Genomic DNA, 25168 nt, shown 5'->3' on the forward strand with positions numbered 1-25168 from the left:
CAAAAATACTCATTGACATCTCTTATTATTTTGGCAACTCTTATTATTTAACTTACCATAATAAGTTTGCTGAGTAATAGTTACTCAATAGCAAGTGATTTTTGAAAAAGTAAAATCATTGTTGCCATAAATATTTTTAACCAGGTAACACAAGTGGAGGTCAAATCTGAGAAGGGTTTTTTGAGCAGCTACAATAATTGGAAGTATTTAGTGAGAAATGTGGGACTTTGTCTACCATGTATTATTCTAGGAAGTGAATTTGAGACAGCACAGGGCTACCCAGCAAGTTCTTGGGAGCTGTCTTCTGATGCAGGTGATAGAAGACAGCTTGGGGGAGAATGACACAAAGTTGTAGAATTGGTTTTGGGAAAGGAAGAAGGGAAAACAGCAAAATAAAGCCTGTTGGCTTCAGGAAGGACAACTGGAACCAACTTGGAGATGCATATGGAAAAAAGCCTAACAATAGTTAATGACCTCTGGGCTTGAGTGAAGCTTCTGCTGTGCCCTCCCACAGAGTGCCCATGGTGAGCAGGGGAAGCCAGGGTAGGTGCAGCTCTGATCAAGGCTGAGGTGTGGCTGTCACAGCCCAGGGAGCATGTGGGGTCTGCAGGAGGCTCTGCTTGCTCTGGCATTCATTCATTTCATGAATGCTGTGCATGATGGAGGACAAAGGATGTTTACTGAATGTCTGCAGCACACCTTGCAAGGAGATGCTAAAAGCACTTCAGAGGACAGACCTAGAGTCCAGACTTGCCTTGAGGAACTGAAGAAACTGTGGAAAATAGCAGCCAGTGCAGTGAGATCAGAGTTCTGTGCCTGGGGCAATGGTGAGTGCCATGAAGGAAGGGGAGGGATGAATGCCAGGCAGTGCGGCTCAAGGCAGGGATCTGGAGTAGTGTTGGTCAGACTCTGTGTTAAGAGGTGGCATTGCAGAAAGGACAAACATCTGGCTGAGGTGTTGGGAATGTTGTCTGTAAGGCACATGTGGTGATTCTGCTCTGCAGCTGGAGCCCAGAGTTCAGTTTTGGGCTCTAATCCAAGAACAATGTGGAGGAGACAGCAGTGGTCAGAGGTTTAGAACACATGAGCTGTGCACGAAGGTTGAAGAATTTTACCAATTTATTTAGTCTGGAGAAGAAAAGAGGGGAGATGATATGTGATAATGATAATGGCATTCAGATATGTAAAATGACAGCTTTGAGAGGAAAATTATAAACCTTGCCTATGTTCACGTGAGCAGAATAAGGAATAACCAGCTTAAATGACAGCAGAGGAGATTGCAACTAGACACCAAGTGAAACTTTCTAGCAGTGGGGTGTTTTTGCACTGGCACAACTGTCAGAGGAGCCTCTGGAGCCTCTGTCACAGGAGGGTTTTTTAAAAAATTAGTAAGAAAAGCATCTGTTGGGACTGATGGGTAAGTTTGGTGAGTGACTGATGTGCCTCTGGGTGTGGGAGAGACAAGCTGGCCTCTGGAGTCCCTTCCTGCTCTAATTCTGGGATATAAATTCAGTAACAAAGCTGCAGCAGTGATTGAACAACCTCCTGAAAAAGATTTGATAGATGAGGCATTTGGCTTACTGATACTCAGCATGCTGTGGTTTAGAATTTGCATCTCATTCAAACCTATCTCTGGTTTCATATCCTCTTTTGTCTTTCCTAATATCAGGATCTTTTGTAAATGTGAGCACCAGCACTGAGTCAAATTGTTTCCTAAAGATGAAACTTTTCCAAATACGAGCTCAACTTGAAATAGAAAGACAGATTTTAAAATTACTTTTTAGCTCTGCAAAAGGAATTGGAACACATCATTCCTGACATTTCTTTTTAGAGTTACCTTGAGACTTTCAGTCCTCACCTATCTTACCTTGTACAAGTTTGTCTTCTATAACATTTGTCTGCCTAAGAGTAAATTAAATGCAAAATTCATCAGCTGTTTGGACAGATGGATAGAGAGACATTAAGAGTATTGTTTAAAAGTAATCTAAGCCAAGCTGAAGACAGGTTTGGGGTTTTTTTCTTCTACAGGATGATTTCAATCTGAGTACAAATTTACCCTAATTTTTTATTGTGTGTTTTAGTTGAGTTTGGGGCAGTTGTGGTGTTTACTGGTGCCCTGCAAAAGCAGAAGGCAGATGGGAGAATTATGCAGAAGGAGGGGATGGTTTACAGGTATGGGCTGGTGATAGGAGAGAGAGCAAGGAGAGATGTTAGTATCTTAAAAAGAGTGACTTAAAGGCCTCAAGGAAATGGCAGTGTGATGGCAAAATGATTCAGTGTTTATCACTTGGGGATTCTGCAATAAAAGCAGCAAAAACATTTTCTTTCACAGCAGCAATCACAAGCACCTTGGGAAAGGTGGCTCTGGCCAAATGTTTGTAGTTTCTTGTTCATCCAGTGTTGATTATTTTGTGTTAATTCACTCAGCTCAGGAATTCAACCTGCATTTGGCACTTTATTTTATTTTTATCCCTCACTGAGGTTTCTGCTTATCAGCTTCTTCCAAATACAGAAGATTTTGCTTCACCCCAAAAGAGGCAGAAAGCTGAAAAGAAAAATACAATCTAAAGGCAAATTTGTCTTTATTTGTATCTGAATGCTGGATGGGGAACTACTAGTGTTAGGCTCTGCAAAATGCCCTACCTGTGTCTATTATCTTCTCTATAGAAAAGAAACACCCATATTTCCTGTGGACTTGCAAGCAGAAATTGTCACATTGACAAAAACAAAAGCAAAAAAGGAAAATTTGTACGCTCCTTAATGGTCCTAATGTGCACAAATGTTTGAGTGATTTTTAAAAGTGTTTCTTGGGAGCGGGTCTTAAGCAGAAGTCTAAGGAAAAAATTTAAAAGGTAGAAACCTGTTGGCATTATGGAAATGAATTAATTTTGGTTTAAAAATAGCAATAGGAGCAAATTATACTTTCATAAGTCCATAGGAGCTCAGTGTTGGAGCATCCAAAAGAAGTGTTGCAAGCAGTGTAAATGCTTGAGATAGATGTGAGGGCCCCCTGCTTGGGAGTGAGTTAGAGGAAAGTGATGTAAGTTTATTATGTACATCTAGCTGTTGTCATGAATATATTTTCAGGAGGAAATGAAATTAAATATATTATGCAAAGATAAGAGAGCACATTACCAGGTTTTTCTCTGACAATAGATGCAGGATTTAACTTTAGCTGTTATTTCTAAACAAGAAAAAAAATTAGTAATGGTGATAGAGCCTTTTGCTACTTAAAGGCTCTATTTTTCTTGGCCAACAATGATCAGATGAAGCTTTGAAAAACACTTTTTGGGGAGCAGATTTGTTGGTGCTTCCTTTGCCCTTCTTGGAATGTCTCAGCACCCTCAGTGAAAAACAAAAGCCATTTTTCATATTTCATCTGGACCAAATTGCATTGCTTCATCTGCAGCCACATAACACAGCTGATGTTCCTTGTGATAGAACCATGGAGGAGCCATGCAGTGAGATAAAGGGATTCTCCCAGGACTGCTGCTTCTCAGCCAGCAAATTCACAGCTTGGGAGAGCCTGACTTTGCATCTGTTGTGAATTTTACATTGTTCTATTCTGTCTTGTTGTCTAATGGATGCAGTTACCACAAGCCAGTGCTGGTTGTGCTTTATGCTCTAGCAAGGCAGTGGTGATACAAGCTGGGGAAAGAGAGATTGTTGCCCAGCATTATCCTCAAATTGAGGCCATGATGTACACCTTGTAAAAGTGATTTTCAAGTAATGACTGCCACATTATTGTAGCTTTAGGGTTCCTTAAAAATCTGCAACTTCAGCCACCTTGCACAGAATTGACTGGATATTTTTCTCTCTTCTTGGTTGTTTCTTAAGTTTTGAGTTTAATGCAGAGAATAAAAGCAAATCCCAGAGCTTTGTAATGCAGATGAAGGTTATCACAAGGTATCTCATGGTTTGCTCAGAAGTAAAAGAGAAGTGAAAATAGGTGTGAGATTTGATGCAAAGGTAGAATGTGGGAGTGGCTTTGTGTTTTAAAGTCAGATGTTGTCATCCCAATCTTTTCTTTGCCATGATTTTCTCCTCTGCTTCTGATTGTCCATTTTTGAGCAATGGGCTAAGTCTTAGCAGTGAAGGGGGCTTAACTTTTTTTTCCATGTTTCTCTATGGAGTCAACTTTAAAGTTCATCTTTTACCTGTTTTTATTCTTTTCCCAAACCCTGGCATTTTTATTGTTTCTCAGCAACCTTTTCAAGTGCTGCTGTCTGTTGTGCACTTGGACTGCTTCTGTGCACAATATTAATGTTTCTTTTGGTGGGCTGTGCAAGCACTTCACTGAAGTATTTCCAACTTTGATGGTTGCTGTTTTCAGAAAGAGCAGCTTAAGCACTGTGCTACTGATAGATAAAATCACTTGGGTTCTACTTTCTTCTATATCAAGGATTTTAAATTATCATAACATTCCTGCTTTTTATCAACTCCACAGTAACATTACACATTTGCAAAGCTTTTGAGGGGAAAAAAATAAGAGCATTAATTGGTAAAGTTTTTGTATTGGGAAGTAGACTTTTTCTGCTTCCTCTGTGCATTTGTTCTGTCATTAAGATTGATTACGTGCAGATTTTTGGGGCTTATGAAACAAAAAGGACATGACTCCCTCACATGTGGAACTAGAGTTTCCTGTGTTCTTTGTATTTTTGTGAGGAATATAGGAGAATGTTATGCCTAGAAAGCAACTGCTTATCTCAGTTAATAGTGGATGAGTCAGCTCACAGTAAAAGATAACCCTGAACCAAGAGCAGACAGGATGCAATGATGCAGGGGGGGACAAATTAAGACTGCAGGGCCAATCAGGATCTCTGATAGCTTAGATAAATTGAGAGATATCTTACTCAGGAACTACAGTACCTGGAAGGATTCCACTGTTTATTTTAACTGACTTACTAGAAATAAGGATTCTGGCCCTACAAATAAAACCTTGGTGGAAGCAAGTTGGAAAGGGAGTAAGATATATAATATTTGGAGCACTGCAATTCTGTATAGTCAATATATTTTTAAGCTTGGGAACCTTTCACAGGCTTTTGGCAAACAAGCTTGCAACAGAGCCATAATTACATATTTCATAAAAGGAGTTCTCAATTTTTAAATACAGTGTGCTTGCCAGAGGTGATGGATGAACATGTAAGGGGAAGACTCCAAAGCAATAAAATGCATCTTTGATGATGGGAACACTGCAGAAATAGGAAGACTCTATAATAGGATAGATAAATGCAGATAGAAGAAGGAAAGAAAATTTCTTTGAGCAAATAAATGTTTTTAAAGCAATGTTTGCACGATTATCTGACCTTATTACCTTGTTTCTGAATAAATAATTTCTTGAAGTTTTTGTCTTTTAGACATAACCAAACAGAAATAACCTTACTAATGGAGCAAGCTTTTCTGACATTCCTGTAGAGCTGCATGCAGTGGATTTACCTCTTGGGTAAATGTGGGGTACTTGACAGATCCCAAAGGAAAAAGCAGCAATTCACCTCAGGCTGGGAGCAGCCAAAAGTCACCCAATGATTGTTAAGTGTCCCAAATCCTTCTGAGCAAAGTGAGATGCCTTGCTGTTGGACATCTGCACAGGAGTGTTCATCCTCTTGCCATGAGCTCACAGAACCCTGGTTACCTTGTCCACCTTTTCTTAGTCAGTTTATTAATTTTCTAGTTTGGTGGCCTGCAAGCAGCATTTACTGAAAACACTCTAACAACCACTCTCTATTTTCACAGGATTTCTGTGCACCTAATTTTCAAAATTACTGGCCTAGCTTCTCCTTGAACATTTGTGTGGTGTCAAAGTGTCTGAATAACCCAAAATATAACCCTGACATACATTTCCAGAACAATGGAGAGAAAAGGAATTTTGACCTTCCATGTTAAGGCTTATCAGCACCTCTCAATCCCATCTCTACATGGAATCCTTATTGCAGAGAACAATCTGTTTCATTTATACCCATGGGATTCCATCTGACCATAAGGATCTACCCTTGTGGATTTGGTTGCTCCCAAGGTCTATGGAGGTGTGAGGATAAAACAGAGAAGCAGCTGTTTTAAGTGAGTTACAGGATGTGAGAGCAGACAGTAAACCAACAACGGTTATAAACATGAATTTATCTTCTTTGAATGAAACCTCAGTGTTATAAATGATCAAATCGGCAGCCAAATTTGTAATAAAAATGTAACAAAGATTTATTAGATCGATAACAAAAAATAGAATTTTGAAAAACCACCACAGCCAAGACAGCATCAGCCCCGGGTGCAGGCGCTGGGTGAACGGAGATCCAGCTGACAAAGTGCCAGCGTTTCCCCAGGGGTTCACCCAGAATGCCTCAAGCAGCCAGCTTATGTACAGTTTGTTCTGCCTGAGGCAGGGATGACCAACGTTCCTTTGTGTCTCTTCACATGTAGAGCTGGGGCCATGCATGTGCAGGAACAGACAAAGGTAGGTCCAGAGGGAGGTCTGAGCCCCTCGGCAGAGCCTGTATTCGTATGTAGCAGAGTGACCCCGGTTCTTGGGTACAGTAGATGTAATCTTCCCAGGTGCAGGTCCTGTGAGTGATTCAGACATTCCAAGGAAACTAGCACTCATGGCCCAGGAAGGTTTCTTTCATACCTTAATAGACTTGATATTATCTCAGCGTTGTTTGGGAACTAATTGAATAAACATAAGTCTCTGCTCCCAGCCGGGGTGGTCACAGACATGCCTTAGATTCTACAATATTTTATACACATATATAGCATGAATTACCTCTACCATATACTACACTCAGCACACTTTTTGTTTCTCTTCTTAGGCTTGTCTTTTTCACTTAAATAGTGGTTTCATTCTTTCCATTGTTTGTATAAAGTGATGAAGTTGGGCAGGGCATTGGGCAGCATATTAAAACATAATGTAGCATAAACCATTGTGAAGAATTGACAAGTACATCAAAGTAAAAGAAAATAAATAATCAAAATATGAGAATCCAAAGGCAGTCCCTGGGGAGCTCTTGAGCCTGACAGCCACCAGCAGTCACAAGGCTGATTGGGTGACTCCAGACAGTCGCTTGTATTCAGGTCATGCCTTGTCCTCTTCTTCAGTTACAGCTTCCACCAGCTATGGTGTCCTCTCTCCAAGCATATCCTGACAAAAGTCAGGATAAAGACTTTTCAGAAGGGGTGATTAACACACTCTGTGTATTGATATCACCAGTTGGAGAGGAAGACGAAAAGGTTACTTACTAAATGTGAGAACTGAAAATACACGTGTGTTCAGAACTATGCCCAACACCTCAGGAAAGGGGTAAATGGTGACTCTTTTGAGCTGCAGTGCTTTGTTTGCCAGAAATTAAATCTATTTGGAAGGGGAAGAGGAGGCACAGAGCAATGTTTCTGCAGTTGATGTCCTCATCTCAGAGGAAATACAAATGGTGGCAGTTCCTAACCTTCTTGGATGGTCAGCTCTACACAGCTACTCATCATGAAGCTGACTTGTGGCTAGAAGGGGAGTAATACCAGGTGATGCAGGAGGCAGGAAAGGTGTCCATAAAGATGTATTTCACTATATTTATTAAGTCTTACCTTTGCATAAGATTCTTAGCTCTTAAGTGTTCTATGCAAAGTTATTTCAAAATAATTTTATCATTAGTTTTACAAAATCCTGAGTCTTAATCCTTCTGTTTCTCTTTAATCTTGTCCTGGAGAAGTTGGAGGCCTTTCATTTTACTGAGCATATTTTGTTTTAAACTCCAAAACTCACACAGAAATGCAATCTATTGCTTAATCATTTCAATATAACTTTGTCTTGTATGACTTTCTAACATAGGAGTTTTGGAATTTGCTGTGGACATTTAAAGCAGAAATCTTGTAGCAAGTCCTTTTTTTTTTCCTCCTCTCTTTTTGTTCTCCTTTTCATTTCAGTATAGGGGATGTCATGGTGAATGATGGATTTCTGTGAGACATCATTCACAATGGTGATTTATTATTTAACATTAGCTGGTCTCCGTCCATCTTTCTCCTGGCCCCTGTGTAAGGTGTTCTTTAGGGCTAACAACACTGACTGCCTGGGAGCAGGGCTTAGGCATGCACAGGGAACACTGTGCACAGCCCAGTGTTGTGGTCCTGGAGTCACTGGGCTGTGCACAGTGACTCACTTCCCAGAAAACACCATTCCTTGGCATTAATTAATTAATTAATTAACTAATTAAAACCAGAGCCCAAGGAATGAATGCAGAAGTTGATTCACCTGACTTCCCTGGAGAGCTCAGGGGCCAGGCATGTTCTGGGAAGATTTCTGGACCACTGCATGGACACAGAGCTGCAGTTTCCAGCACGCAGTCAAAGCTTGCCCAGAGGGTAGGATGGGTGGAAATAGGTGGTTTTCATTGGTGCTGAGAAATGTTTCACAGAGTGCTGAGGCTCCTGTTGCAAGAGACCAGCTCTGGTTTGCCATGAACAAACTAAGAGGCTGCTGAATAGAAAAAGCGCTTTGCTGCAGAGAGAAGATTCAGTCAGAAGGAAGAAGCACTGTAGTTATGACTCCACAAATGCATCTTTCAAGTAAAAGAAGGACTTTTCAAAACACCTCAGTGTCCTCTTTTGCATCAATGAAAAATATGCAGCTGCTTTGCAAGGGACTGGCTGTCACCAGTTTGACATAATCAGAAAGCTGCTATTTTTCCAGCTTCCCATGAGCTTCCCAGGACAATCCCTCATAGGGAAGAAGATATATTTCTTTTTCTTCAGAGATAAAAGAGAGCTGATGACTAATACTGAAATGAATTGTTAAGAGACTTATTTACTTAATTGAGCCTGCTTGTTTGGTACATGTCCCAATTAATTCATTTTTTGTTGGGACCATATTGAAGCAACCCTCACCCTTGTGACCTTCTCTTATAATTATTACTATTTTCCTCATTTGAAGCACTGTTTTGATTATGTACTCAAAAAGCTCTGCTGAAACATCTGTAGTGCTACCACAGAGTCAGATTTTTCCATTGTTTGGAACTCAAGAGTAGCAAGAAAAAAGAGTCCTTCTTTATTGAAGTTCTTAGAGGTTATGGGTCACTTACAGCCCTTAGGGGAGGGGGGGTGTCTTCTTTTTTAATTTCACAAAACGAGTATTTTGAATAGGCAGAACTTGTTTTCTAACTAGACATTTTTTTAAGAAAAATGTTTTGTTGGATGGCAGCACTCAGAGGTGGCTCAGAATTCCTCTGGTGTGAATATTGTACATAATACAGGGTCACATGAGAATGAAACAGCAGTGGAGAAGGGACTGGCAAGTATGGCCAGCCCTAAATTTGCTGTGATTGCTGTGTGGACTCTCTGCCCCAAATGAGGCATTGTTTTTATTATTGCTTAAATTAAATACAAGTATTTGACAGCTCTTTGCCTAAACCACAGTGGAGTTGTGTGAAAATCTCTCTCTGAAGGAGAGACTCTCTCAGCCATGGTAGTCACATCTGCAGTGGTAGCTGACTGTCAGGGAGGGGCTGCCAGTGCAGGGGGAGTGTTTATTCCTCAGTGCTTCATGGGATGAAGATTTTGCTGTTTGTGCCAAACTCCACCATGTTGACTTATGCTCACTATAATGTTTTTGAAGTCCTGTCCCCAGCTCCTCTCCCCCCATTTAGCTGGAAATGCCAGCCAAGTGGTTTTCCTCCATCAGGCCGTGTTCACACGTGCTGGTGGAGCTTGTTCTGGGCAGTGATCCCAGAGCTGGTGTTGGTTTGGGGAAAGGTGCTCTGCCAGTGCCTTCCTTCCTTCCAGTGGAACTAGAACAATTACACCAAGCCCCTCACTACTGGCTGCTGTGTTTAAAAAGTACCCTTGGAGGTCTATGCATCTCTTACAACAGCAGTCCCTTCTCCTCAGGGAACAGGACCCTTGCACAGGGTATTTTTTCACTCAAGACTTGCTGATGCTCTTTCTCTTATTGTTTTAAGCAGTACACTGCTGTCCCCAGCCTCTACCTGCTTTTTGCTCCATTCTGTCCAAATCAAAACTGGCCATGCTTTCTACCTCTTGAAGCATTGTGTAACCTTTTTCCCTCTTCTTCATCCCCAGTTCTCTCGACTTCCTTACAAAGTGCTTTCATATCTGTGCTCTATGCTCTGTGGGGTTTCTTTTTTTCTGTATTGCAGACTCTGTCTGCTCCTGAAACAATTAGAACCACTTATTAAAAGATAATAGATCACTCTGGGTCACAGTTTTTCTGTGGCCCTCTAAGCTGCTGGGGATCTTGATGCCAGAGGACAGCGGTGCTGGGTAGAGCTTACCCTGGATGTCAGCCATATACTGGGGTGCTGTGTCCTTTTGTTTTAATGTTTGTCTGAGCAGTCTTCTGGTCTTCAGAGTCACACTGCTCGTGTGTGTGTGATGTGGCACTTTAGAACATGGCCTTAGTGATGAACCTGGCAGTGTTAGGTTAATGGGTGGACTTGATCTTAGAGGTCCTTTCCAACCTAAATAATTCTGTCATTCTGTGTAGCAAGAATTCCTGCCTCAGGAGAAAAGAAATTATCTGAAAATCTTTATTCAGCTTTGAATAATAATCCAGTGTTAGATAGACCATCTCAGACCAGGCTTCTTCATGCACCAGGGAAAGGTGGTGACTGAAAAAGCCAAAGGAGTGGCTGTTCCACAAAACCATAATTAGAGGTTAATGCTTGCCCTGCTCACTCTTGACTTTCTCTCTGTACATAACCTGGTTCAACTCCTTGCCTGTGCCTATGTCCAGAACACTTTGGCTCAGCATTCTGCTTTGGGGTGTGTATGAAAGATGCTGTATGAAAGATTCATTTCCTTTCCAGCAATGGGAGTTTCCTTTCTAAATGAACTCATGTGCCAGATCACACAGCACGCCGCCAAAGTGCTGCATTTTATATGACGCCTACAGGGCTCTACTGAATGAAATCTGCAAGTCTTCAGAGTTCTGAAGATTGCTTTGTGTTTTTTGGCACAGAAACAGAAAAGCTGGGGCTGGAGGTGGGAAATGGATTGCCATCTTGGAAATTTAACGACCAGCTGTTTCCCTGTGACGTGTGTGGAAAAGTGTTTGGTCGCCAGCAGACTCTGTCCCGGCACCTCTCGTTGCACACAGGTAAGGCAGGCCTTGCCTGTGCTGGTCACAGCACTTGGGAATTCTGTGGGGTTTCTTCCAGGAGGAGAAAGATCGTAAGGAGAGGAGTGTGTGAGCCATCCTCAGCTCACCTGGGGCAGAGCCAAGCACAGGAGCAGCACACAATGGACACAATGGCAGAGCAGGCTGAGGGAGTGAACATTTTATTTCTTTGCAGCCTACGTGACATTTCTCCTGTTGATTCAAGTTTGTCCAGGTTCCAGCAGATCAGATTGTAGACACTAACTGATAATCAAGCTTGGTAATGGAGCTCTGAAGAGAAGGCACAGCCTTTTTTTGTTTTTTGGACGGATTTGGGGTTTTTTTGGACAGAAATATCATTCACCTGATGAACTTTTCAAGTGTCACTGAACAACAAAAGATTTAGCTTTGGTGTTTTAGATCTGCGAAAGAATTGAATAACTCATTCATCTTTGCTGTCATCATACAGTTCTGAGAGGAACAGGGGCTGTTCTAACCCATATCAACTTTCTTGAAGTGAATCTGCTTCAAATCAGCTGAGACAGAGTTTTTATATGGGAGATTGTCTCTGTCAGCCTGCTGAGGTGCATAACATAACACTTGGAAGCAAGAATTTCCAATGTAGTGCTGAGAAATCCTGTTGGTATAATGCCAGTGTACGTTGGGCCACCCAGCAGATCCATCCTGAAAAGGCTCAGATGCTCCATGGTCTAGTGGGGTTTCCTTAGTCCTAAGCTGCTTTATGGAATGCCTTTCCCCTCACATTTATAGCATTATATTTCAGTTTTAGAGGAGCAGACCTTCAAAGGAACAGGTTGTAAAAGCAGACATAATGTTTGGTTATTTTAATCAACCCTTTACAAAATGCAGCCTGGCACATGCACAAAAACTGTGCTGCCAGGATCTAGAAATTATTAATTTAAAATAAAAATGAGGAATATTTAAAATGGTGAAGCATCAGAAACTCATGATGAATTAGTTTATTTTTTTCCACTGTTCTTTGAGTGAGCTTTTTCATTTGTTCATTTTTAGAGCTGGACTGATGATATACAGTGTTCCCCTTCCTCCTACCATCGGATTTTAATAAAAAATCATCAACTATCAGCTTTCTGCAAGCAATTTCATGGGCAACCTCAACAATAAGTCCAAAAATCAAATAAAAGATGCTGGGTAAAGGAAGGAGTTGTAGACTATTGACCTGTTTCTCCACTGGCTTTGCTGCAGCTCCCAGAACAGCAGTTGCCCCAGTTTTCCAGTTTATAAAGTTTTTATTATCCGACTACAAATGGTAGAGCAAATTAAAAAAGCTTGCCCTAAACTACTTTCAAATTAGTTGGAGTTTTTTTCTGAGTAATTGCTGTGGACTCCTATAAACTTCTAAAATGTCGAGCTTCCAAAGTGCCTCATCCTGAAAGCCGCTTGGAGAAACCCAAAGGAATGCACGCTTGGTTACTGGCAGCTTTCAAAGCAGCTGGCTTCAGCCTGAGGTACACACTCACATCTCTCTGCTCCTTTTTTCAGAAGAGAGAAAATACAAATGCCACTTGTGCCCCTATGCTGCTAAGTGCCGCGCTAACCTGAACCAGCACCTGACCGTGCACTCGGTGAAGCTGGTGAGCACCGACACCGAGGACATCGTCAGCGCCGTCACGGCCGAGGGCAGCGATGGAAAGAAGCACCCTTACTACTACAGGTGAGCCCCCAGCCAGGGGCTGGGCACCAGGCACTGCCTCGTGTGCCTGCTGAGGGCGTGGGACAGGGCCACCCTTGTGGTGCTGCCGGCTTGGAGCCATGGCTGCGGCATTGGTCCTGCTCGGATCTGGCTCAGGATGAGCAGCGAAGCCCGGCTGGCTGCTTCGTGCTGTTTGACTTGGCTGCCCATTGGGAAGGACTCAGGGGATTGCTGTGGAATTGGTTTTTTTTGAGTGGCTTTGTGAGGCAGCTGGGCTCTTAGAAGCCCCTCTAACTTTTTAAGCAGTGTTCCTTTAAGTTTTGTGTTTGGAAACATCCTGTTGTGTACACGGATTCACAGCAAATCTGAAACCCAGTGCTTCCAGTTGCCTCTGATTGTTCCATTGTCTTCAGCCAAATCCATGAAATCAAGTAGTTTAAAAGTGTTATCAAGAATTGTTATATCAATCTACACATTTCCTCTGTTTGGTAGAGGTATATACATTCTGTGACCAACATGGTGAAAGTAAGAAAACCTTCAGGAGAATTTGCCTGAAAAATTGAAAGGAATTGCCCAGATAAAATGGATATTTAGACATTCTTCTTGTTGTATGCACTGTTGTGCACTCTGCAAACTGTGATGTGCACTCTAGTGGCCAAGCAGATTACCAAATCACTCTTACTTTTAGTCAAAGTGCCAAGAGCAGATTTAATTACAAAATCATAGAAGTAAGAAATAAATGAGACCTGCTGGATTAGATTATCTAGTGCTTCCCCTTGGGAAAGCAAAATAGTGCCCTGGAGTATATGCCTTTTCCAATCTTTCTGGCTTGTTTTAAATGTTAATGGCCTAATCAAAGCAAGAGGAGGACTCTACAAAGAAAGTTAAATTAAAGGGTCCTTTCCACTGCCTCTCAGTATCACTCTGTTTATGTGCTGGCTGCAAAATCTGTATCTCTGCTAATTATTTGCATAGCTGAAGACTGCTGTTTTCCAGTCAAGCATAAGAAATGTTTGAACCCATTTTTACTTGCTTACACTGAAACTGCCAGGCAGTTTTGCACAAGATCCCAGTTTGGCATGGGAACCATTCCAGGGCTTGAAAATCACTCCTGGAGTGTGCAGCAAGCTCTCTGTTTGTCAGTGTATCAGCTGTACTAAACATCTTGGCAAAGCTGCAGTGCCTCTTATTGCCCAAAGGAATCAGTTAGGTGATGCACAGCATCTGGAATCTGTAGTTTTTAATTAACTTTATGATTATTTAGCATCATTATAGCATGTACAGGATTGTTGCATTGTGCCTGCCCTTAATCACATTGGCATGGCCATCAGTTCAAAGGCAGTTCAGCAGACAAAAGAGTTTTGCAGTGAACACTGAGCAGCAAGGAAGAGCAGAAAACTGTGGTGTGAGTTTCCTCTTACAAATTTGGGGAAAGGCAATAGGCTGCTGTTTGTGATTTGGTTTTGAATGTTTCTTTTACTCTTGAATTCTCTTCTGCCTGCAGCTGCCATGTGTGTGGGTTTGAGACAGAGATGAATGTCCAGTTTGTCAGTCATATGTCCCTCCACGTGGATAAGGAGCAGTGGATGTTCTCCATTTGCTGCACGGCGTGCGATTTTGTCACTATGGAAGAGGCAGATATGAAGGCTCATGTCAACAACAAGCACACAGGTGATGATCCCTCTCTCCCAGCTGCAGTGATCTCTCTCTTCCTTGCTTTTTAGGTGCAACCTTCACACTTCCCATTAGCACTCTGCTTTCACTGAAATGCTTGCTAATTAAGGCCTGATCTCTCAAAGTTGAAGTGAATTGGACTCCAGCCAGGCAAATAATCTGGTAGTGCAGATCAATTTTCAAGCTTAGTGAAATAAATGAAGGACTACTTAGCCCTTCTTCCTATTCCCCTTATCCCCCAAATCCCCTCTCCTGCTGGAGTCAGTCAAATATTTCATTTGTTTTTCTGGTTTACTATTTCATCAAAATCCTGCTTTGACTTGAGCAATGATAAGGTGACTTTGAGGGCTAATTGTGCATACCTGGCTCTAAGTCTGAAATAAACATTATGTTGAGCTTTGCTCCTCTCTGTGTTTGCCCCCCAGTCTATCAGTTTGGAATTTGATGCTGATGTTTAGTTGACACTGTGATTCAGCAATACCATAAATGTACTTTATATTAAATAGCAGAACAAGTCGTGCTCGCTCCCTGGTCCTGCTCACTTAATAGCCAAGGATAAGAGCAATAGCAGTTTTCAAACAAGCTCCATATGCTTAGTCCAACTAATGAAGTCTGGCATAATTTAAGGAGAAGAAAATTGGAATCTTTTAATTAATTTCTTTTATAAGACCAGGCAGAAGCATTTTTGCTGCCACAAACTACTCACAGTTGTATTTACAATACAGAACCTGATTGCATCCAGCACAACTTTTCCATCACTAAATTGCTTTTCTTGTCCTACCAGGAATAAAATTGGGAAAACAGGAGGGATGAAGAAGAGGGGAGAGAAGAATACAATTGGTTGTGTTCACAGATACATAAGTTAAATGAAACCACAGAAATATGAACTACTGGAAAGCTCTCAAGGGATTTTATGCCAGCATAGCTCTCAGCACTACTTCACTTCATAAAGAGGAGTTCAAGGCAAATGAGAAACACCACCCATAGCTATGTGAAAAGCCTCAGAGCTCAAAAGTGAGCTGTGCTCTGCTGTATTTTCCTATTGTGGCTAAAAGATTGAAACTGCTACTTGTCTTTTGATGATAGGCAAAACCCCCTTGTTCTTCCTTCACCCTGCCCAAGCGAGCCCCTCAGCTGGGGATTCAGCCAAATGTTCACACATATGGCAAATACAGAGTGAAAAATAGAATGGATTTCTGGGTCACTTGCCTCCAGTTCCTTATCCTGTGATGTTGCCAGGTCATAAAGGGGCTGTTTGTGAGGATATGGCATATGCCTTCAAAGAAGTATCATTGTTTTAAATGAACTATTTCAAGGGACAGGCAGCTGTAGACTTCTGCATTAAAGATTAGGGACCTTTTTAAAATTTCTAGTGTGTGTTGTAGTGATAATTAGAGTACACAAACATTGTTCGTGTCCAGAACTGCCCTCTATCTGAAACAGCAGTCCTCCTTTTCCTCCTTCCACCTTTCATCCCTCCTTCCACAGTATTTATTCCTTAAGTGCATTTCTGGAGAACAACACTCTGCCCTCTAAATGTACACTGAGCCTTTTCCTAGATGGAACACAGTTTTCCTGCTGTACCAATCCCTCACTGCACGTGTTCTTGTTGGACCCCCTGCTCTGGACATATGCAATCACAGCTGTACAAGCTGAAATGAAATAAGCAGTGGTGGCAGTACAAACCAGCAGCAGCTACTGGGAATAGGTGACACAATAACATTCTGTGATCACATTTACCTTCCTTGAAGGCTCCCCAACACTGATTGCTCATATTCATCCCTTGTTCTGCTCCAATTCTGCTTTTGTTTTCCTTGACTGTTTCCAACCTAAGCACTTCTCATTTGTAGCAAAAATTCTTGTTACTGGCCCTTCAGGTCATAACCTTGTTCTCTGCGCTATTAAATTTCATTCCATTTGTATTACTCTTGTCCCCAAGGTCAGTGAATCTTTCTGTATGATATCCAGTCATCCTCCCTACTGGCAGCTCAGGTCATCAGATTTCATTAGTGCATTCCTACATTTTTATCTTAAAGGTGCCACTCAGTTTAAAGTTAAGTACACAGGTGCTGGTGTTCGCAGAGGCCTTGATCAGGGGATTGTATCACATGGAGAATTTGAAGTTTTAGTGAAGTCTCAGCTTTTAACACAGCTCTCATTGAACCAGGACATGGTGGGAGGGAATAATTTGCCCATCCTTGCTTTGTTTGCTCATGGCAGTTCTCATATGGGAACTCTCTCTTGTTCAGTTCTAGTGTGTGATAGGACTTGGGATTTGGACTTCATACATTTACTGCACACATAAGGAAGTTCTGATGCTTTCTTTCTTTCTTCCATAAAGAAGCTCTAAGTCCAGTTAAATAACATGCTTTTCAATTATCTTTGAAGGAGATCCTAATAAAAACATGTAAATCTTGAGACCACATAGTTACCTCTGCAATGATTACTGAGGACACTCTTCAGTAGAATGAGGAAGATTATTCTCCTTTACCCTTCATCTCAAATTTACTCACTGGACCCACATAAATGGAGAGGAGGGGGAAGTTTAGCTTGGACCAGTAGGTACTTTTGGTTTCTGCCTCTCAAACGTACAGAAATTCAGTTCCATTTCTGAGTGACAAGGTTTTGAACTCCGAGTAATCAAAGTGTTTTCTTGGGATTCTTTTCAGTCCAGTAATGAGGTAGAATTGTATGATCCCTTCCCTCTACCATCACAGAAGCACTCAGTTGCAGGATAAACTGAGAGATGTACTCTGGTTAAACACTAATAAAAAGGAAGGAGGCCCAACAATGTTTTTTAATCAGCCCAATTAATTTCAGACTTGTTTTGAATTAACTCTGAATATAAGTACTTCCTGAAGTTTAAAACAGAATCATGGAGACTCCATCTGATCTGCTGAACTATTTTTCTTTGTTTTTCAGCTGAAGAGAGGAAGACACCCAGTGAGTCTAACAGTCCATCTTCATCTTCGCTGTCAGCACTGAGTGACTCTGCCAACAGCAAAGAAGATGCAGATATAGCCCCAAAGTCCAAGGGGTCAAACAACCTACTGGTCATTTCTGTAGTGCCTGGTAGTCAGACCTCAGTGAACACTGAAGAGAAGTCAGAGAAAGGTAAAAAATTAGTTTAACAAATACAAACTCTCACTCTCTCTGCAGTAAGTCTGGCCACAGGGTAAGGACTAAGTTCTGCTGTTCTATTTTTCAGGCTTTGAATGTGTTTTCTGTAACTTTGTCTGCAAAACAAAAAATATGTTTGAGCGTCACCTGCAAATCCACCTGATCACACGGATGTTCGAGTGTGACGTGTGCCACAAGTTCATGAAGACACCTGAGCAATTACTGGAGCACAAGAAATGCCACACTGTCCCCACCGGTGGGCTCAAGTAAGGAAAGCAAGTACACAAACTTTTACTGTGTTAAGCACTTTAATACTGTGGGGATAGGACAAAAGAAGTCAGTCAGAAAGGGTTGGTTAACTAATAATCCAGATTTGGGGCTTCCTTGACTTTAGATGACCCAAGGCCTGTCCTTCAGGCTTGCATCATTACAGCAGATTGGTAACCTAGCAGCAGAGGAGCTCTAACAAACTGTGGTCCTTTCCCCATTCAAGTCAAAGAGGTGACAGTATGTGATGGGTCTTGCAGAGAATGAGGCAGTACTGCAAAGAGCTTTTGGCAAAATAAGGGTTTTTTCCAAGGCATCCGAGCAAAAGAAGCTCCCAGCACAGGCTCTATTCTGCACCTGGCTCAAAGAAACTAAATCCTGTACAGCCTCTAGGTATGAAGTTACAACCTTAAAGGTTATAGCCTTTGTATACTCAAATCCAAAGTCATTTCTCTCCAAGAATGAATAACTTGGATGCTTCCTGCTTTGTTTGCATGCCCCACAACAATCACTATTGTATAAATTAACATGTAACGAGTAATACAGTCTTTTAAGATAAAAGCCCTTTGGTTTTGGCTGTGGTGGTATCTTTAGGGTCTTTTGGTGCAGAGCAGTGTTTCTAGAGAATGAGTGTGCCCTTATGTCAAAGTCTGACCCCTGAGAGAAGGAGGGGCTGCTGGGGCCAAACGCTTGTCTCTGGACAGGCAGTGAGATGTTATGAAAGAGGCACAACCCTGGCCTCTGTCTGGTCCAGCTGCTGCAGGAATAAAGGCTGGAAGCACTGGGAGCCCAGCTAGGGTGCAGGACAGGGCTCCCAGCTCCTGCTGCTCAGGCTGATGTCGGTGTGCTGTGGCTGGGACACGAGGAGCACACCGCGCCCAACGTTACCGCGTGCAGCTTTGGAAAACTGGTCCTGTTTGCCAGGCAGCCTCTGGTCTGCAGCTCAGTAGTTCCACAGACTGGGATCTGTGGTCACTTGAGATGCGATGACTGAATGTGGAAAGAAGACCAGATTGAGAAACAAGCACTGTGTCAGAACGACGGGATGTCTGCCTTGGAATACAGACCAGTTGTCTAATGCACATTTGGTTTAAGCTGCGTAAAATCTGTTCTATTTACCAAGGAAAAACCATGACCATAATATGACTCAAGTCTTCCCGACAGAATGGGTTTCTCAGTCTATATTCCTGCCCAGTTCAAGTAATAATTAGGTACCTTGAAAGCTGCATCTAAGAAAAAGCTCTGATTTATTTTTTTTTAAGGCATCCAGAAGAGCCTGAAGAGATCTAAGTAAATTGTATTTTTCTGTCTCCTGTTTGCTGTGGGGGAAGAGAAAAAAAACATGATTCTTCCAGCTCCAGGTCAAAATCTGAGATTCTGATCCAGAGAGCACCCAGCCCAGGAGAGGTATGTGTGCATTGACAGCCAAGTCCTCTGGTGAAAGAGATAATCACATTAGAAGCCTCAGTGACAGGTCCCTCTCTGGATCAGAGTACTTGATGTGTCCAGGAAATGTGTCCAGGTGTTTTTGTATCTCTTTGTCCTCCTGTTATTACTCACTTTCCTCAAAAATCTCTTGATTAACTTGTAGGTCATTATTATACCTGTAGGTGCAACCAGATGTAGCAAGGAAAACACACATAGAGAGAATCTCAGCTTAGAAATTATCCAAAATGCCAGAACACAATTAGCAGACCTGCTAAACAGTGAATACAGATGTGTGGCAGCTAGGGATGTTAGAAGACAGCAGCCAGCTGCCTTAGCTGTAAGTGTTTACCCAGCCTGGCTCTCTGGGCTCACCAGCTCCATGTGGAAGGTACGTGCTTGGTTCAGTACAGCAGAGACCCTGGCAGGGAGCTGTCCCCACCAACTTCCTCTCAGCTGCACCAAGCAACTGGTTTGGGTTTGTTTGGGGTTTGGTGGGTGGCCAGGCTTGTTCAGCATGCAGCTCAGGCTTCTTTCCAAACTTCCACGATTCCCTCCTCTACCCTTCTTGGCCTCTCCTGGCTCAGGAACCGGGGTGAGGCCCTTTGCCATGTCCACCCCAGGCCGGACGCTTGCTGCTGTGAGTAAGAAGAAGCCACATCCTGTTCCTACACAGGAGCAATTTCCACCATGGCAGAGGCGGCTGTAGGCAAACACTGCCAAGCACAGACCCCTTTCATCATGGCTAGTTCATCTCCCAGAAATGGGAGTCCCTACAAATCATCCCAACAGCCTGGCTTTCAGCTGCTCCTAGCAGGATACCCAGCAAGCTTATTGTTCATGGTCACATAAAAGGGAATTCCTAAGCTTTTGCTGTACGTGTGGTATTACAAGTTTATTCCATCTTTACTTAAACAGCTGTTTTCATACTCATCTGTAAACACTCACTTTAAACCACTTCTTAATGGAAAAAAATGGCCCAAGTGACTTCGTGCAAACACTAGGAATCGTTACACAAAGTACCCGTGCATCAGTCACCCACCCTGCACTCCCCGGCCTGCTTTGGGGGAAGACCCCATCAAGGTAAGCCAGAAGGTTAAAGGGATGCTCCTTCAGAGTGAATCAATGTTTTCCTAGGAATGCCATTAAATGGGCAAACCTCCTTTAAGTAGAGACATGTCAAGGTGAACCAGATATCGGAAAGAGGCTTCACAGGGAGAACTGAGTGCCTTTTTCTTCTCCTTAGTAGGTCAGAAAGGGGCTGAGTGCCAGGGTTGAAGCAGGAAGGAAGGCAGGTCTGCCAGCTGAGTGACTCCTCTTTTCTTTGTCCCCGCCCTTCCTTGCTGTGTTGCCAGGTGCCCGTTCTGCATCTACTCCACGAACCGCCCCGCAGCCATGGAGTGCCACCTGAAGACTCACTACAAGATGGAGTACAAGTGCCGGATCTGCCAGACAGTGAAAGCCAACCAGCTGGAGCTGGAGATGCACATCCGAGAGCACCGCCTTGGCAACCATTACAAGTGTGACCAGTGTGGCTACCTGTCCAAGACGGCCAACAAGCTGATCGAGCACGTGCGTGTCCACACCGGCGAGCGCCCTTTTCACTGTGACCAGTGCAGCTACAGCTGCAAACGCAAAGACAATCTCAACTTGCACAAGAAACTGAAGCACGCTCCACGCCAGACCTTCAGCTGTGACGAGTGCCTGTTCAAGACTACCCACCCTTTTGTCTTCAGCCGCCACGTGAAGAAGCACCAGAACGGGGACTGCTCTGAAGAGGAGAAGAAGGGCCAGTATTCAACCTCCAAGGAAGCCGGTCCGCTCCTGCCAGCGATCAGCTCCAGGAACCTTCTGTCACCCCTCTCAGTCATGTCTGCCTCCCAGGCTCTGCAAACAGTAGCTATGTCAGCTGCACACGGCAGCGGGGCAGAGCCAAACCTGGCAGTGAAAGCCTTGGCCATCAACGGCACTTCCCTGTGCTTCGATAAATACTGGAACTCAGAGTTTGCCCACCTTATTCCTTTAACAATGTTTTTCCCCAAAAACCACTACGATCTCACATTCCATCCACCCAGACCTCAGACTGCGCCGGGAGGTGCCTCTTCACCTAAACACTCCTTCCTTGCCTACCTTGGACTAACAGAAAGGGCAGAAACTGTCTGAGGGCAGTTGCATTCTGTACCAAAAATCCCCCGAGGAACCCAGCAGGTTATACATTGCTGCAAAGGTAACAAACACTTGTACTATATCATTAGTAAGGTTTAGCAAATGGCTCTGTGTGTATACTTATTGCATTGACATGAAAGCTGCTTTATTAAATCTCCAAGAGGTGACCTACTGCATACTTCTACCTTCAGAGGCATGTTCCCAGCACTCTTTATCTAAGAAACTATTTTGTCTTGTTAAGCTGAGAAAAAAAAAAAAAAAGAGTGTCCTTATTGGCAATCAGCACTTGTTAGATGACATATTGATGCATTTTATTTTTGGGCTTTGTGTGCGTGCGGGTGCGTGGAAGAGAGGCTGCCTGTAGTGTGCCATGACATTGCTTTTGCACATCCCTTGGATTGGCTTCTTTAATCATCCTTCTTTTCCCCTTTCCACACACTCGCTCCCTGCCTTCCCCCGGCCTCCCCCTGAACCGTGGAGCTGTTCAGGAGCAATGTTTGGGGCGGGGCAGGGCGAGAACTGGTGTTTTATTTCAGTGCTGTTTGCAGCTTCCTTTACTTGTTTGATGCCTTGTATTCAGTCATCAAGGTTTGAGGATTTGGGGTAGAACTGGTGAGGAAAAAAAAGTTGCTTTCAGCACTGCAGGATGAGAGCATGACAATGAAAAGAGTGTGTATGTCCACACACATGCAGTGTGTGCAGCCTACACACCCACACAGCAGGCCCAACTCTCAGCTCTTACACAGGTGTGACAAACACCTGCCTCTGGGCCACAGCATACATCTTTTGTTTTAAAAGGGCATATAAATATTATATATATATACTGTATTATGCAGTGGTTACCTTTTACTTTGCAGGAACAACTTGTATAACTAGAATTCTATGGTGGAAAAAAAATCCAACAAGGGGATTTAAAAAAGGGTATGGATAAATTCTGGGTATAAATACTCAGACTAAAAAAAAAGGCAGTTTTGCACAGTGCTTTAGTCTTGCACTAGTTTGTTTCTCACTTGCAAAAAAAAAAAAGAACAAAAACAAATTGTGGGCTGAAGTTAATAAGACTGTTTATTTGAAAAGGTACCAGTAACTTCTTTGAAATATAAAGCTATAAAAAGATGCTTTTGGAACCATAAAGTTCTCTTTTATACCCTCAGTATTTCAATTGTACTTGCAAAATTTGACAGTCCTCTCACTCCCCTCCATGTCATCAGTAATACTTTATTCCTTTCTGTTGATGGCAGATAGAGTGTGTCCTGCTAGGAAGCTAACTTTGTACTTATTTAATGCTCCTACTTGTGGTCATTAAAATGACATGTTATATGTAGCACTTTATTGCAGGAAGAAGCAAATGCAGATTGGTTGTATAACCTTTCTTAATCTCAAAATGCCAAGAGTGATCTTAATGTAAGAGAAGCTAACTGATCATTAATTGATTTCTGTTCCTTAGACAACTTAATATGTGGGAAGAAAGACTGGGATTAAAAGCACTCTGTTTTACAATTGGAAGTATAAAATGCGAAGCCTTTCAAAATGATCATGTGATGTACAGGAATGCCTTCATACTGAATTACTGTTTCCCGTGGTGTCTCTTGGATTTGGATCTGGCTGTCTTTTACCAGCTATTAGAAGTGTCTGACCTAGCTTTTGCCACAGTCCCCTCCCTGTCCCTTGGCCAAGCCACTGTAGGAGGTGCCCTGAGTCACATCTTTCATGCTATCTGCCCACCCTGTGCTGTCCTGAAGGAACTTCCTCTGCAGGTTGTTGTGGGATGGGGGGGATCCAAGCACCCCAGCAGGAAAGCAACGACCCGGTGCAGGAAGGCATTTCTTGTCCACAAGGGCTTTTAGCCATATGGACAAGTAGAAATGTAACTCAGTCTTCATTAGTTCTTAAATGAAGCTTGTGTAGAAAGACTTTCTGGATGCAAAACTTGCATCACTTTAACCTATTTGCAAGATTCCTACATTTGTTTTGTACTGAGATAGCCAAACATTCTCCACTGTCATGACCAAATTCTTCCTGTATATGGAGGACATCCCATCCTAATCTGCACGCTCCTGTTACCATACTGGAAGCTAGTTACAAGGGGGAAATATCCAAAACCATAGCAGGTTATCCTTTGGCATTATTAATTACAGGACAGAGAAGTCTCACCATTTGTTTACATTCCAGCAGACAGTTTTGGTTCAGATGAGCACTTGGCAGGTCTGTCTATGCAGTGCAGAGAACCCAGCTGCTCCAAACTGCGTGTAAACCTCTGTAAACAACTTACCTAACTCAGGGCCCTGCTCACCATGCTTTACTCCATCAGAGCTCCTGCTCACACCTCCCTGGGAGCACAGACTAAATAGAAAATACTGTGTTGGGAAGTACTCAGAGCATAAAATAGTTGCTATCTTGACAGCATGAAATCTGCAATCTGTATCCAGCAGCTCTACCAGTTCTGTAAAACACGCTCCACACGCGCATCTCTGACCACACCACTGAAAACCAAACACTCCCAAATCAAGAAGCTTGTTTTTCACACCAACTCCAGGTAAGGTACAGCTGTCCAGGAGGAAGAAGAAGGAGGAATGTTATACTTGTAGGCCACTGTACCTAAACCCAAATGGCAGATAAATGGGGCTGGAGCTTCCAAGAATGAGCTGCCCGCATGCGACCGCCACGTGTTTTGAGCATGTTCCACTGCACCAGTATCTGACCTGGCAATGTTTAGCGTACCTGGGAAATTTGTTTAGCACTTTGGAAAGGATAAATTCATCCTTTCTGGCAAGTTACAGAAGTTTTCTCTGTAAGGAAAAGTGTGTTAGGAGGTTTTTATTTTTTTAAGAAAAAAAAAAATACCCTATTTATCAGAGCTCTTGCATATTAAAATAATTTGTTTGCAGTTCAAGACTAAAGACAGGAATGTTCTCCAGAGGTTCCCCCTACTGATTAATGACCAACAGTTCTGATAAATTCCCCCTGCCATAAAGGTAATTTCATACTGGTTTTCACTATGCATTCTTTAATGAAAGCTGGCGTGTTTTTCCATTCAGTAATTCAGTTAAAGTTCTCAGCACTTTTTTCTTTCTTCTTCTTTTTTTTTTTTTTTTTTTTACTTGTTGTATTATGTTCAAATATCATTCTGTCAAGGTTTGTGTACATTAATAAAAATTTGTATTGTATAAAGCTTTTTGCATTATAAGGCTGTACAGGGTCATTTTGACAGTAACTGGTATATTTCTTTGCATCTTATGTTGCATTGCCAATTTCTAGTGTATCCAGTTTGGAAGTACAATATACTCTAATTAAAAAGGTTGGCTATATTCTGGTTTCTTTTGGTTTTCCTTTCTCTCTTTTTTTTTCACCTTAAATATATTTAGAGTTGATTTGGAGGGAGGAGTATAGGATTCTCCTACAAGACAAGAAGATAATGTCTTCACGTTTTTTCTTCTTATCAATGATATTAATCTTTAATTTTGAAATTGAAAAGGAAAGCTCTGTCTCTCACTCCCAATGAGAAAATACAGCACATAGTCCGAGGACAGCTCCAGGACTTTACTCTGTGGGCTCTGTGCTTGTAGCAACCTTCCAGGTCAGTTCTGCAAGGGGGATAATTCCTCTTCTGCACACTCTGCTCAGTCAAGCATTTCAAACAAATTAGATCCTTAAGCAGTAGTTTGGTGGACTTGCTCTTGCTTGGAAGTAAACCAAGTGAAGTCAAGGAAATTTCCTTGAAGATAAACTAAGCAGGGAACGAAAGAACATGGTGCACT

At 42.5% G+C, this 25168-nt stretch overlaps 1 protein-coding gene across 2 annotated transcripts in view; it reads left to right on the forward strand.

The window, feature by feature from the left end:
• The window catches only part of ZNF827 (zinc finger protein 827), a 98580-nt gene extending 77173 nt beyond the window's left edge, over positions 1-21407 (forward strand). The window contains exons 9-15 of one of the 2 annotated variants that reach the window (XR_011679895.1): positions 10949-11086; positions 12608-12779; positions 14263-14429; positions 17355-17546; positions 17641-17818; positions 19082-19226; positions 20600-20737. Coding sequence is in view for 1 of the 2 variants with exons in the window: in XM_071431487.1 (XP_071287588.1) it covers positions 10949-11086; positions 12608-12779; positions 14263-14429; positions 17355-17546; positions 17641-17818; positions 20600-21407 (1655 nt within the window). In the remaining variant the exon portion in view is untranslated. Of the gene's footprint in view, positions 1-10948; positions 11087-12607; positions 12780-14262; positions 14430-17354; positions 17547-17640; positions 17819-19081; positions 19227-20599 lie in introns of both variants that reach the window. The other variant, XM_071431487.1, reaches the window with a different exon arrangement.
• Positions 21408-25168: the final 3761 nt, after the last annotated feature.

The sequence above is a fragment of the Agelaius tricolor genome, unplaced genomic scaffold, assembly GCF_023055355.1.
Source record: "Agelaius tricolor isolate 1412-34295 unplaced genomic scaffold, bAgeTri1.0.p SCAF_8, whole genome shotgun sequence".
In the NCBI taxonomy this organism is placed as follows: domain Eukaryota; kingdom Metazoa; phylum Chordata; class Aves; order Passeriformes; family Icteridae; genus Agelaius; species Agelaius tricolor.